Source organism: Manihot esculenta, chromosome 14 (genome assembly GCF_001659605.2).
Source record: "Manihot esculenta cultivar AM560-2 chromosome 14, M.esculenta_v8, whole genome shotgun sequence".
In the NCBI taxonomy this organism is placed as follows: Eukaryota; Viridiplantae; Streptophyta; class Magnoliopsida; order Malpighiales; family Euphorbiaceae; genus Manihot; species Manihot esculenta.
This window is the reverse complement of record NC_035174.2, coordinates 7,411,176-7,425,472: the sequence shown is the minus strand read 5'-3', so window position 1 is coordinate 7,425,472 and position 14,297 is coordinate 7,411,176. Positions and strand designations below refer to the sequence as shown.

General features: G+C 36.1%; 1 protein-coding gene across 1 annotated transcript; it reads right to left on the bottom strand.

The window, feature by feature from the left end:
- Window positions 1–1,496: 1,496 nt before the first annotated feature.
- LOC110599875 (rhamnogalacturonan I rhamnosyltransferase 1) lies at window positions 1,497–5,849 on the bottom strand. The gene is made up of 8 exons (XM_021736468.2): window positions 4,934–5,849; window positions 4,253–4,320; window positions 4,057–4,145; window positions 3,764–3,929; window positions 3,306–3,595; window positions 3,008–3,212; window positions 2,754–2,911; window positions 1,497–2,315 (listed from the first exon to the last, which is right to left on the bottom strand). The coding sequence occupies exons 1-8, from the start codon at window positions 5,241–5,243 to the stop codon at window positions 2,060–2,062; spliced, it is 1,542 nt and encodes a 513-aa protein (XP_021592160.1). The 5' UTR covers window positions 5,244–5,849; the 3' UTR covers window positions 1,497–2,059.
- Between the last annotated feature and the right edge of the window lie 8,448 nt (window positions 5,850–14,297).

Genomic DNA, 14,297 nt, shown 5'->3' with positions numbered 1-14,297 from the left:
TATCACTGTCAACGGATCGAGTGTGGGCCCTCTTAAAGCACTCTTCTCTCTCATAATTTTTTTTGTTTTAATTTTACTCCCAAAAAAGTAAAAATAAAAAGTAAAAATAGAAAACGTGTCATTATCTTTGGCAAAGCACTTTTTCAATTCAACTTTTGGCACTTCGGCAATCAAATTGTGAAGTTATTGGACCCACTGAAAGCCATCCTAATCTTTCAAAAATATTATAATACAAACTGTTGTATTATGAAAATGGATTTTTCCTTTTAATTGTAATAGTATAAATTTCACTAAGAAATTAATCTTATAAAAAATAATTTAATGAAGCTGGAAAAAATAATTATTTTTTTTAATTGAATTGCTTTCTATCAAATATATATATATGTATATTTTCTGTGGTTGAAATTAAGGGGTCATTTTTAATTATTTCCTATGTATTGTGTTTATTATATATTAATTTTTTATATGCAATTCTATACTCAATTTACATACCCTTGATTTAATTTTCCATATATACAATGTAAAAGATAATAATTAACTAATAAAATTAAAAGTTGTTATGAATACTGTTGTTCCATCTCATCTTAGTCAAAATTTAGATGAATTATAAATAATTATAAATTTTTACTAATTTAATAATATTTTTTATTTTTATCTTAAATTAGACAATAAATTAATCTAGCCACTCACTCTCTTAACAGTATATTTAAATTATATGGTAGTCTTACTATTATTATATGCTTCCTAATATTTTATTTTTTAATATTTTTTAAAAATTTTTACTTAATACTTTAATTTTTAGAATGAATATTTTGGATAAAGCTGATGGTTGGATTTAATATGAATATGATTTGGTTAATTTTTCTTAAATATGATTTGATTAATAAAAAAATATTTTGGTTAAAAAAATAATAATAAGCTTAAAAGTAATAAAAAAAAATTTCTTAGGGAGTATATAAATAATACCAAAAAAAAAAATCAAGTTCAAATAAAAATAAAACCTTCTATTGCACTCATTTAAATTTTAAGAAAATAATAATTTGAAAATAGCATAGATAAGATGAAAAATAGTAGTTACATATAACAAACCTCTGTGCTTCTCTAATTATAGCATGGTAATTTCAGATTTTTAATTCATTAATAGATTAAATATTTATCTACAAACGACAAAATTATAGCATAGTAATTTCAGTTTTTCAATTCATTTTTATTATTAATAGATTAAATATTTTTAATGAACATAATGCTTGTGTATTAAGTACACAAGTATAATCATTATTAAAATAATATTGAAATTAAAAAACGTTAAACAATACCCGACAAACAAATGCTCCCCAACTGTGAATAAATTAAGGCAGAGCAAACCATACCCAAGCTCCTGACTCTGATTCCATGGAAAATGTCTTACGAGCCTAGTCAGTTGGATCTTCGTTAACAAATGAAGAATTCTGGAGACGATATTAACAACGTTATCATGTCAACTAACAGACCAGGCATTCATAAACAGCTGCCATTTATAGCAATATAAGCACTAAAAGAATACATAATTGGCACTTGGGACCATTTCCTCCGAAGTTTAAGCCGGACTTGACCAAAGCAGGGAGAAGCAAACATCCATCTCAGTAATAATAAGGGAATAGAAATTTCTAAAATACGATATTTGCTAGAGTGGACGCTATCAAATATCAGAATCGAACCAATAAAAGAAGTACAAAATGGAAGGATGATGATGTAGTGACCTTCCTTGGTAACATATTTCTGGTAGACCACGTCTATATTTGCATTCCTCCCTCGGTGTAAAACCCGATTTTGTTGATTGGACATCACCCTGGAATGGCAGGGCAGCTTCTATACATGAATTGGATTATTGGCACATACCCAGAGGATGATAACGTCCTACAAACGCTCCCATACATCATCTCAGGCTTTCTTCAAGTTTACCAGCCCCATATTATCTTCTTGATTGCAAAATCTTCCTTTTATCGCTATTCCTCCAGCGTAGAGAACTATCCTTTCATCTGTGGTAGAATAAACATCACAATCTTCTAAATAATAATTGTCACGTGCTACTCAAAGGATCCAAAGGATCCTCTGAAGACGATAAACACTCTTCTGGGTTGGAATAGAAGTAATCCTCCTCTTTTGGCCTCTCCGGAATCACCAACCTCTTCACTGGGTTCCCCATCCGATTTGCATGTGATTCTTTTACAGCAAAAGAGAACTCATCCCAACTCAGTGATCCATTATTGTACCTATCTATCAGATCAACCAAAAGCCTCCTGTCCAGTAAAATTGTCTTCTTGAACCCCAGGAATCTGAAAAAGCATCAACCATCACAGAAAGTTAGAGATGGAGGACTTCACAAAGAAAGAGGGGAGAAAATAACCATCTGAAGGAGATTGACTCAAAAAAACATTAGGAGAAACCTTAGGAACCTTTTTTAGATGAAATAACTACTGTTTCAAAAAACCAACAAAAACAAGTTGATCAATTTAAAATAAGGTAAGGATTCTGATTTTGATAATTGTTTCACAGTCAGAATAAATAACTTTGACTGGACTTAGAGGCATATACAATTTTTAGTCCACTGATCGAGACAGAAATTGGGATCTTAAGACCTGAGGGGATATGAATCCCAAACTCATTTATATGAAGCCCAAAAAAAAAAAAGTGTAAATTAGTTTTCAAAATACAAATAACCTAGGATATGTAATATGTGAATGCATCGAGGTACAGTGCCAGCAAGACCATACCGCCTATGGCCTTCAACAACTTTGGCCATGTTTCCATCGTATGTGGGGACAAAGACATCACTCTCCAATGAGACAAGATAATCTAGTGCTGCCATCTGAGATGAGTGATTCTCAAAAAACCTAAGGTCTGAAGGTTCCAACAGCGTTTCCTTTCTGACCTGTAATACAAAAATCAAAAGGAAGCCATTTATCAATGAGAAAAACGAGCAAGTATTGAAGAGTTGAGCAGTTGACAACAATTTGAATCAACCAACCAGTTTGGGGTAAGCAGCTGCAAGACTGGTCATTCTCCTTTCTCCACCATATATCTCGCCCGCTGCAATATAGATCTGTATATTTGGATCGATATCCAATGCCCTTAATGTAAGGGCTGTTTCCTCTGGGGTCAAAGGGCACAGCCCATCTTTCCTTTTCAAGTCAGAATTTATTATTTTCTCTTTCCACCAAGGATAAGCATACCTGTTTTGATAAGAAAATTATATAAAACTCATATGAGCTATATTTCAAGCTGCTAGTGGCAAGTAGTTTGCAAATAAGATATTACTGGCTCACCTCATTCTTGTCAATTCTTCTACCTCCTCATTGTTGCAACCTTGAGTACAACCAGAAAAGGCTAACATGTCCATCTCATATCTAAGGTGAAGCACTAGAAATGGACCATTTTGCCTAAGAAGCTTTATAACTCTTTTACCCAACTCCTCAATCTGAGAAGTAAATCTCAAAGCACTAAAATTTACACGACAGCGCAACTTCTGAATCTCCAGAGGTTGATGATTATTGGCAAGTCGAGCATCGGTCCTATTAAGATGTAAAACTTTGTACTTCTGTATCAAAGGAAGAATCTGCATGCAAAAATCAATCAATAAAAATAATAACAAATACAAATATAAAGAACCCCACATTAGACCGCTGATTAGAGATTGTAAATTGGAGCCAACTATAATTGGTGAAGGATTTTTTAGCATGATGGACTGCAATAACGCAAGGAAAAATAATAACAATTGACCAACCTGGTTATGATAATAAGATATATCAGACCAACTAACTGGAGCCATTGTACGAGTCATCCCTAGCTCCATTCTTCTCTTCAGCCTAGGAGGCAATTCTTTCAATATACGGACCTCATCTCTCAATGATGCAATGAAATGTTCTACATCAAATATATCTTGAAACTCACTGCAATAACATAAATATATTCAGAAGGACGCATATTTGATCCCAACAAGAAGCAATTTATAAACATTCCATTGAAATAACAACAATTAATAGTCCCAAGTTTGCACTGAGTCGAGAATCGACTCACCTTGGATCAGCCCAAAAGGAAGTTTTATCAAGCTCTGGAACTATAAGCGTTACATTCAGATATCTTGCAATAGCAACCATATCGCAAATCTGACAAGGATAAAAAAAAAAAAAAGAATAATTACCAAATATATGTAGAAACAGCATATTTAGCAATATCATCACCAACGCTTATAGACACATCAAGTGCCACTCACCGCTGCTCTCATTTGATTCAGACCTCCATTGCATGAAACCATGAGGTAGCCATTATTCTTGTAAACCCCTAAGGGCAACAAAAGAATACAAATTTAGAAGTTACATTGAAAATCACCAATACTTGTGGAGAAACATGCTAAAAGAGCACTTAATAACAAATTTACAATTCAATCAAGCATTCAAAACATAAAAAGAGCAACAATAAAAAACGAGTCAAGCTCCTGGAGTTACTAAAAAGATATTAGGAGCAAAACAAATTCTTTTCATGAGGGTCCACCGGAAAAAGGTCTAACTAGTTTGCAAATATTCTCGTAAAGGGATAACTTGCACCATCAGAACTTCATTATATGCCGAACATGCAAAACATGCCGTCAATTTCATAAGCTTTCTAGAATGCCTCATTTCTAACGACAAGCTTCTAGCTCCAAAAGCAACCATCTTGTGCGTTTTTGTGCTAAAAACAAGCTACCCCTCCCGGAAAAAAAAAAAAAAAAAAAAAAAAAAACAACAACAAAAGCAAAGAAGCAAGCAATAAATACATCTAAAAAAAATCATCCCCATATTCCCACAAATATCAAGAAGCAAATGATGAAATTTCTATGAGTACTTTTTTTTTTGCAGATTTGTAATCACACTAATCATACAATTAAATTGAAGAACAGTAACATCATTAGACTTACTCTTCGGTGGCAGCACTCGAGCAGGCACAGTGAGAACCTTCTCCTCCAGGGCGGCAGCTGATTCGTGCGAGAAACAAGAGGGCCATCCTTTCAAAACCCTAGGCCCCCACATCTCACCGATCGTCGTCAATTGAACGACACATGTCCACAACAACACCGAAGTGGTGGCGCGTATCATCCACATCTTCATTTTGGACCTCGATATACTCTTCACCTTCTCCACTCCTTTACTCGTTCCCATTTCCTTTTCTCTTTCTCTTCTCTCCCCAATTTCACCACTCTTCCTATCGCTCCTTTCTATCCTGCACATTTCTCTCCATACACTACCCTTTCCAAACGACGAGTCGTTTACTCTTCTTATCTCAAAAAATTGAACAATGTAGGTTCCGTAATGCCAACAGGAAGCCCTGATTTTGGTCGAATGAAATCGAATCAACCGGGAAAATGCAAAACTTTGCTTACTCAACTCTTTTCCTATCAGAATCTTCAAGATCCAAAATTGCCAAAAGTATAACCAGATCAAGGGGAAAAAACAGTTAAATCCTTATTGAATGCATCAAACGATAATTGGATTTCCTCAACAAATTCTCAGTCCTTCCCAAATTTCCTAAGAACACTCATTACCCAAAATCACCAGCTCCAAATTCCACCACACCGAACTTCGAAAGAGGAAAAAAGAGAAGAAGAAAGCAGAACAAATCTCAATCAAATCGACCTCAAATTTCTTCAGGATCTCATCGACTTCCCGGCGAGGAATATTGTGCAGAATCGCCGGAAAGCGCCAGCGTCAACAAAAGCATACAGGCAGAGAAAAAGAGAGTTATTACAACGACAACAAAAACGCGGTGTGGCTGAGAAAAGCTATAGAAGGTGTGAACCGGACACCGCCTGATCACTTCAGCCTGCCTTTTTCTTTCCTTAATAAACTATGGTCAGTGATGACTGTAGTTGAGTTGGGAGAACACCCAACCAATAAATGCTCGCCAGCTACACACTCATACGCTGGGACCCACGGGAATTATATGGCGTATACATGGCAACTGATCGGGCCGTCAATGGTTTCCACGTGGCTGTTTTAGATTGCGGGCTCATCATTTCCTAACTCGCCGTCCGGTTCGGGGCATTCACTGTGCTTTCCATTCGCCGACAATATATCGCGAGAATTTGCAAGAGATACGCCATTCCATTGTAAATTACTCCCCTTCGAAAAAAATTTACTCCTCTCCGACCTTCCACACTTATATATCACTTTTTGAAAAATATATTCTTTGAAATTATTTATAGTTCCAAAAAAAATAAAGATTACAAATTATTTTTTTTAATTTTACTCTTGTTTTTATTAAATAAAATAATTATATCTTATCATTTTCCATTTTTCTTTTTATTATTACAGGTTAATAAACATAGAATAATTGAAATATAGTTACTACTTATTAGTTTTAGTCAATAAAAAATACTTTATTATATTTTAATTAACAATTATTTTTTTAAATAATTTAATTTTTTATAATGAAACATTTTAATTCTTTTTCATTTTAAAAAATTAAAATTTTATACGATTTTATAATAATTCATTTTAAATTATTTTATTACAAAATAAATAAAATGAAATGAGGAGTACAAGATTAAAATTGAAATAATTAGTTTTGAACTACGTATGTTTTAGGTTTTATTATATTTAACTTATTAAATATATAATTTATTTTCTAAAAAAAATATATGACTTGTTATTGAAAAGAAAAAAATAAGTTTAAAGTAATTTGTTATTTGGTAATCAAATAATTAATTTAATGATTATTGAGGTCATATATATATATATTTATTTATTTATTTTCCATTATTGATATATGAATTAAAATCCACATATTATATATTGAAAGAGATGACACAGTCACGTAATTCTAAAAAGAGAAAAATGCAATAAATGGAAGCAGTAAATAAACCAATCAAAGCATTCATCTTACATACCAACATAAATTGGTACACATGTTCCACCTCTCACCTCATGCAATCAATTTTTTAACCACTAATTTGAGATATTTAATAAATAAAAATTTTAAAATATAAATATTTAATTAATTTTTATTTTATAATTTTATTTTTAGTTATTTTAAAATATTATCCTTTTTCATATTTTGATTAATATGCAAATTACTTAAAAATTTATATTAATCAAAGTAAATCCTTTGATGCTTTGAATCTTCTGGGTCCCAGTTTAACTCGATTATGTCTGGAGGTGAATGTACTCTCTCGCGGTCATGGATGGCGCTAATCACGCATTGGGAATGGGAACCAACAACGTTAAAGTTGAGCGGAGACTAGGCGAAGCGAAAGAAAAGCGTGTATTGATTTGTTAGGGAGAGGAAAATGCACGCGCCGATGGAGGAGGTGGGTTTAGAAGGTGAGATCCAAGTTGGTGAGTTGAGGGAACAAGAATTAAAGAAGTGCGAGTGCTATCAGACGGATCTAATTTGTCTCCGGTGATGTACGGTACGCCATCAATTTTCTGTTGACAACATCAAAATGTTCTTTTCAAAAATAATTCAAAGCTGCTTTCATTTTGTTCAGAAGAAAGTTACTGTTTAATTTATATAGGTTGGTAAAATTAATTATTTTAAAAAATATTTTCTGATATATATATATATTATAAGATTTTTGTGAAAAAAATAAAAAAAAAGGCAAAAAAATAGAAGCAACCAATAAATAAATAAAATCCTATATTCAAGCTCACTTCTCGCTTGCGTGCATCAATAATAAAGTTTTTATTTATTTTTTTTAATTTTAATAAAATTGTTGGTGATTTGCACAAGGTATTGAATATGAATAAATAACATATTTTTAAGTAATAATTGACATTTTACATTTAAGGTATTACAACTTTAAATTAGTTGGCGCATTATTAACTAAGCTAAAGTTAATTACTTTCCTCTCTGTACGTAATTATTTTTTTATAAAAAAATTAATAATAGGTTTTCAAAGTTTGATTATTTTGTTTACATTTTACATTAAAAAAAAAAACTTTATGTATAGTATATTTCTTAACGAATCAAATACTTATTTAGCACTCTATATATATTATTTAGAAGTGACCAGTATATTTTAATTGATATTTAATGTTTAATTAATAAAACAAATTAAAAGAAATCAAAAAAATTAATTATTCTCTCATTATGTATATTAGAAAATATAATTTTTTTAATTATACCATCTTAAAAATATTACATTTTATTAAATATTAATCAATATTTTAAAATATTTATTAAAAATAAAATAAAATTATAATAATCAATTTATATATTATTATAATATAAAAAATAAACAATAATTTTAAAATAATTAAAAAAGAAAATGTAATCATTTATCTCACCCAGTTACTCCAATTACAAATGTTAACGAAAAATATAAGTTGTATTTTAGAAAAACTGTAACCATAGTTATTGTGTTTAATTGAAATAAGAGTAAAATTAAAAATTTTAAATTTTCTCTTAAATATTTTTCATCAAATAAGTTATTGTCCATTATTTAATTTTAATTTAAAAATAAAATATGTTAATAAATTTACATAGTTGTGTTAATAAAATATAGAAAAACTCAATAAAATATAAATAATCCAAAACTAATAATAGGTATCTAGTAACATAAGTGAGGATGTGTTTCTCTTAGTTTATAATTCAATCAAATCGGTTAATAAGTTTAAACGATAATTTTATTTATATTATTTTTAAATTTACAAATTAAACAATAGAATATGAGAACTCAACTTTCATTTCGATGTGTATAAATCATTTCACCGTATTATTTTTATTTAATTTTAATTTTTTTCCATATATGTCTTTGTAGAGATATGTAATGTAAATATCAAAACTATGTCGTATTGGTATTGTAATATTCTTTTTTTTTATCGTGTTGGGGTTGATGTAATAGAGCTCTTTTATTTACTTCGTTTATTGTTGATCTATAAAGTTATACGTGATGTTCACGTGGACTTATCTGGGTATAAAAGAAAGCAATGAAGCTTTCAGACACAATATAACGTCATTTTCTTCTTTTGAAATAAAAGGTCCCAAAAATGTTTCTCTCTCATTGCGAACATGGTATCAGAGCGTGGGTTTGGCTCACGGCGGCGGGTTGTATGTTACATGAGAGTGATCCTGAGAGCTTTCTCAAGATATGATGATGGTGGAGCGAGAAAACAGTAGTAAGGAGTAAAAACCAACGGGAGCACCGGAAAAGATATAGAGCATAGTCTAAAGAATGGGAGATCCTTTGAGTCTCCAGGCCTCCGACCATCTAGGTATGACCTTAGTTTCTATACCTCTCGTATGATTTAACTTTAAATCTTGGAATAGGACTGTTAGAATAACCCTAGGTATCAAGACGAAGTTAGGGTTTATCGAATGAACAATTTCGGCATATAGTAAGGATTCTAAGGGTTACGAACAATGGAAAAGATGTGACTTCATGGTCACATCTTGGATCCTTAACTCCATCTTCAAGGATATGGTGGATGGATTCATCTATACTGCCTTAAAGATCTGCGAGAGATTTGGAGAATGCAATGGGCCTATAATATATGAGTTGCACAAAAATTTTCTCTTATATCTCAAGGGAATGCTTCTGTCTCTGTCTATTTTACTAAGCTAAAGAGACTTTGGGATGAGCTTGACTCTATGGAGACACTCCCTACCTATACCTATAGAGCTTCTAGGGCTATAACAGAGATAATGAATAGAAACAGACTCATGTAGTTTCTGATGAGTCTGAATGAGGTCTTTGGGTTTGTGAGAGATCAAATATTGGGAATGGATCCCTTGCTAACAATAAACAAGGCCTACTTCGTGGTTGTAAAGTTTGAATCTCAAAGGGAGATTTTGGGAGCCATGAGTGATAATTCTGAATCACTTGTGCTGCTAAATAAAACCTATTCTCAAAATCAGACCAGACCAAGAAGGTCTGACACCAAGAGGGGGCATTGCACCTTCTGTAATATGGATGGGCACACTCGGAAAGAATGTTTTAAACTGATTGGGTACCTTAATTGATTCAAAGCTAAGAACAAAACTGGCACACAGCCAGTTAAGAGATATAGAAGCACCAAAATAGTGGCTGTTGTATAAGGAACTAAACCTAAAGAGGAAAATCCTCTAGATTATCTTGACACATCAACCACAATAAATGAACTGACATCTATATTGAGTGTAATACCCGGCTAGACTCCGGTATCGGAATCCCTACCGTCCGGTGGGACCTCGGATATCGGAAACCTCTAGAAGGGTAAAACCATGATTTTATGAAATGTTTTCATGTATTTCATGTTTTTAAGTAAGAATTAAATGAGTTTTTGCATGAAAAATCTTTGGAGGAAAACCCAGGTTCGGCCGCCGAACTTTGAGGTTCGGCCGCCGAACATGCATGCTTTCGGAGGGACTTTAGGCGCCCGAAAGTTTTGAGTGAGGGAAGTCAAGGTTCGGCCGCCGAACCTCATGTTCGGCCGCCGAACCTTGCATGCATGCGGAGGCACCTTCGGCCCCCGAACGTGGCCTGGCCAGCCACTATAAAAGGGACCCTTAGCCGAAATGAGCGAGGTTTTCTCCCATTTTCGGCCACAACAAGCTTCCGATCTTCCTCTCCTCAAATCTTGTGTTCTTTCACTAGATCTCCTCCATCTTTCTTGAGTTTTAAACCCACATTGCAAGTTTTAAGCTTTAGAGGCAAGTTTTGGAGCTTTGGAAACTCAGGAGCTCTCGTGCTTGGATCTCCGAGTTGAGTCGTCTCTTTCTCGATCTTCAAGAGGTAAGAGCCGATCTTAAGCTCAATGTATGTTTTAAATGAGTTTCATGAAGTTTTAAGGGGTAGAGAAGCATGTTAGAGTTAGTTGAGCATATGTTAGGTTTATGTGATTTTTTTGAACAATGTGGCTTGCTTGATGTGTGTTTGAAGTGTTGTAGTTGGGGCATATGTTTGTATGAGGCCCCTAGGAACTGGTATGATGTGTATGCATGAGTAGAATCAAGTTTATGCAGGTTTTGAGGCGTTTTGGAGGCTGTGGACACAAGGGAGCCAAGTTTCTGCCCTTCGGCAGAAACTCAGGTTCGGCCGCCGAAGTGACTTTCGGCCGCCGAACCCCCTTGTGGAGGCAGTTTCGGCTGCCGAAGCCTGCCCCCGAAACTCAAGGTTCGTCTCTGTCTGGGAGGTTCGGCCGCCGAAAGTGCCGCCGAACCTGCATGACTTTCGGCTGCAGAGGGACTTTCGGCCGCCGAACCTGCCGCCGAAAGTGCCCTGTTCAGCCATTTCTTGCATGTTTTCATGTGATGTTTTCAGGATGTTTTAGGGGGTTTTTGGGGAGCTTTTCAGAGTCACGTTCATGTATGTTTGGTGCCTCATTTGAGTCCACCTGTGTAGGTTCGGACCCGAGGAACCGAGACCCCCGGTTGTGAGATAGTTGTTCAGAGTTCGTTGTCAAGCTTCAGTTACCAGGTGAGTGGAACAACCCCTTAAGTTTTAAAGTAATTGAATAAATGAATGAATCATAAAGCATTGCCCATGCATCATTATGCCATGCAATATTAGGTTGCTTGCATTAGAATGCACGAATATGTTGCATTGCATAATTTGTTGTTGTTGTGGATGAACATTGAATGATCCATTAGCCCTCGTATGACATGATAGCCTATGTGAGTCCAGGTGTGCCTGCTACGGCTCTACGCCCCTGGCACTATGATTGATGATGAAAGTCCGGGTGTGCCTGCTACGGCTCTACGCCCCCGGCATGTATAAGTAAGAAGGATAGGGGCTAAATGGTGACAAGTTCATCCTTGTTGTGAAATGTTTGTGTTATGGCGCATACATGAAAGCATGAATGAGAAAATGAAAGAAAAAGTTAAATAATAATAAAATGAATAATAATATACCTAAAAATGGAGGAATTAAAACAAATGTTTTTAGTTTCTGCTCACTGGGCTTTTAGCTCACCCCACTCCCATTATCCCCAGAGTTGCAGGTACAGGAGAGATCAAGAAGTCGGCTAGAGTGAAGTCAAGTCATATGTATGTAATAGCTAGAGTATGTGGACATGACATATGATAAGAATGTAATGTAAAGTTTGAACAGTTATGTTTATGTAACTATGTTTTTGAGGATAGAGTTGTGCTTGACCATAGTATATGTTAATCTCTTGGTATGTACATGATCTTATTTTATGATGTATATGTGAACCAACTCAACACAGATTATATTTTGCCTTTGAGGCTTTGATGAAATCCCACAGAGGGATTAATGTTTATGTATATGATGAATACAGTGCATGCACAGGTTGAGTTTGGTGTATGAAGAAAAAGAAAAGTTTTAATTCTTAAGTATGTTTGTTGATCATGTATGGGATTAAACAGGTATACAGGATGTATGTAGGCTTGCTACGGGTCCCGGCGGCCTTAAGCCGATCTGGACCCTAGTGCCGGTAACGGGTCGGTTTTCCGGGTCGTTACAGAGTGGTATCAGAGCCCTAGGTTCATATGATCGGACCTAGAGTGTCGGGCTCATAGATGTTCTAGAAGGTCAAGCACACTAGGGAAAATCATGTCCACTAGGATAGGATGTAGAGTCCTGTCTATATGATGATATGATATGCCATGATGATATGCATGTGCATAAATGCTATGTATGTGATGCGGGTTCATGTGCTTCCACATGAACCATATGATGCTAATGATTGTTTATGCTATGTGCTGTTTTTCAGAAGATAGAATGAGAGGAACTCGTCGATCTGCACGATTGACTGGAGTGCCACCTCAGGACGAGGGCACTGATGCCCGTCCTCCAGCATTGCCTAGGGCAATGTCCAGTAGGTCCAACAGAGACAGAGTAGCTAGAGACCCTAGAAGGTCTTTGGATCTGGGTAGAAGCAGATCAGTAAGGGGAACAGTGCAGGGAGGAATGTCTGAGGATATGGAAGTAGACCAGAGGAGGGATGGCAGTCTCGGTGTGAGCATGCCGGAAGAGGGCATGGGAGAATCAGAAGGAGGCACTCAGGCCTCGAGTTATGTCCAGCCACATCACTACCCACCCTATTCACACCATCCAGGGTATTCGATGGGAGGTACATCGGATTACCCCAGTTTTAGCCCTTATCCTCCACATATGCCATACCCACCTTACTACCCACCATACTCTCAGTACCCCATGTACCCACCTCCACCTCCCTTTACCAGTACAGCAAACCCTACCCCAGGGGATGTTGTACCTCCACCACCACCAGTACCTACTGTCCCGGAAACACAAGTACCCAAACCTACCTCATCTGGAGGGAGCAAGGTCAAGATGACTGATTATATGAAGCTGGGTGCTCCCCAGTTTGAAACCGGTGATGATCCGTTCGTGTACTTGGAGCGGGTCAAGGCAATTACAGATGAGATAGGGGCTGACGACAGTAGAGCCATTCAGATGGCCGGGTTCACGTTTAAGTGCAAGAAGGCACGGGAATGGTTCAAGAATTATGTGAACCCGAGGGTGGACAGTATGAATTGGGAAGAGTTTGCAAACGAGTTTGCAGGATGGGCTTTCCCTGATAGTTCAAGGGAATTGAAGATGATAGAATTCGAGCAGTTGAGGCAAACTGATGACATGAGTGTAGACGAGTACACAGACAGGTTCCTGGAGTTGTTGCCATATGCTGGGCTGAATTTGGACACAGATCAAAAGAAGTCAAGAAGATATATTATGAGGCTACACTCCAGGTATTCCTCTTTGGTACAGTCAGCAGAGAGGGAGAGTTTCCATGCCATAGTAGATATGGCTAGGAGAATGGAGGCTAGTGCTATCGTTGAGGGGAAGGTAAAACAGTCAGTGGCACAGTCTTCTGGTTCCAAGACCCCAGGTGGGGAAAGGTTAGACTCTTCTTCTCTGAGTACAGCAGTTGCAAGCAATAAGAAGTGGGACAGAGGCCACAGAAAATCTAAGAAGAATAAGTTCTGGAACAAGATCAAGTCAGGTCTGGGTTTAGGCAGTGGCTCAAGCTCTGGCGCAGAGGTCACAGCATGTATGAGATGTGGGAGACCACACAAGGGAGTATGTCTGGCAGGGACAAACACATGTTTCAGATGCGGACAGGCGGGTCATTTGGCTCGAGACTGTCCTAGAGGAGCCTTTACAGCACCGTCTCAGCAGACAACCTCCGGCAGTGTGGTGCAGCCAGTAGCTCCAGCCACAACACAGGCCAGTGGCAGAGGCAGAGAGAGAGGGTCAGCCTCTTCATCAGCAGGATACAGAGGTGAAGGTCCATCAGCTCCGGCACGGATCTTCACTATGACTCAGCAGGAGGCCAACACATCCAACACCGTGGTGGCAGGTAATCTCATCATTGGTTATT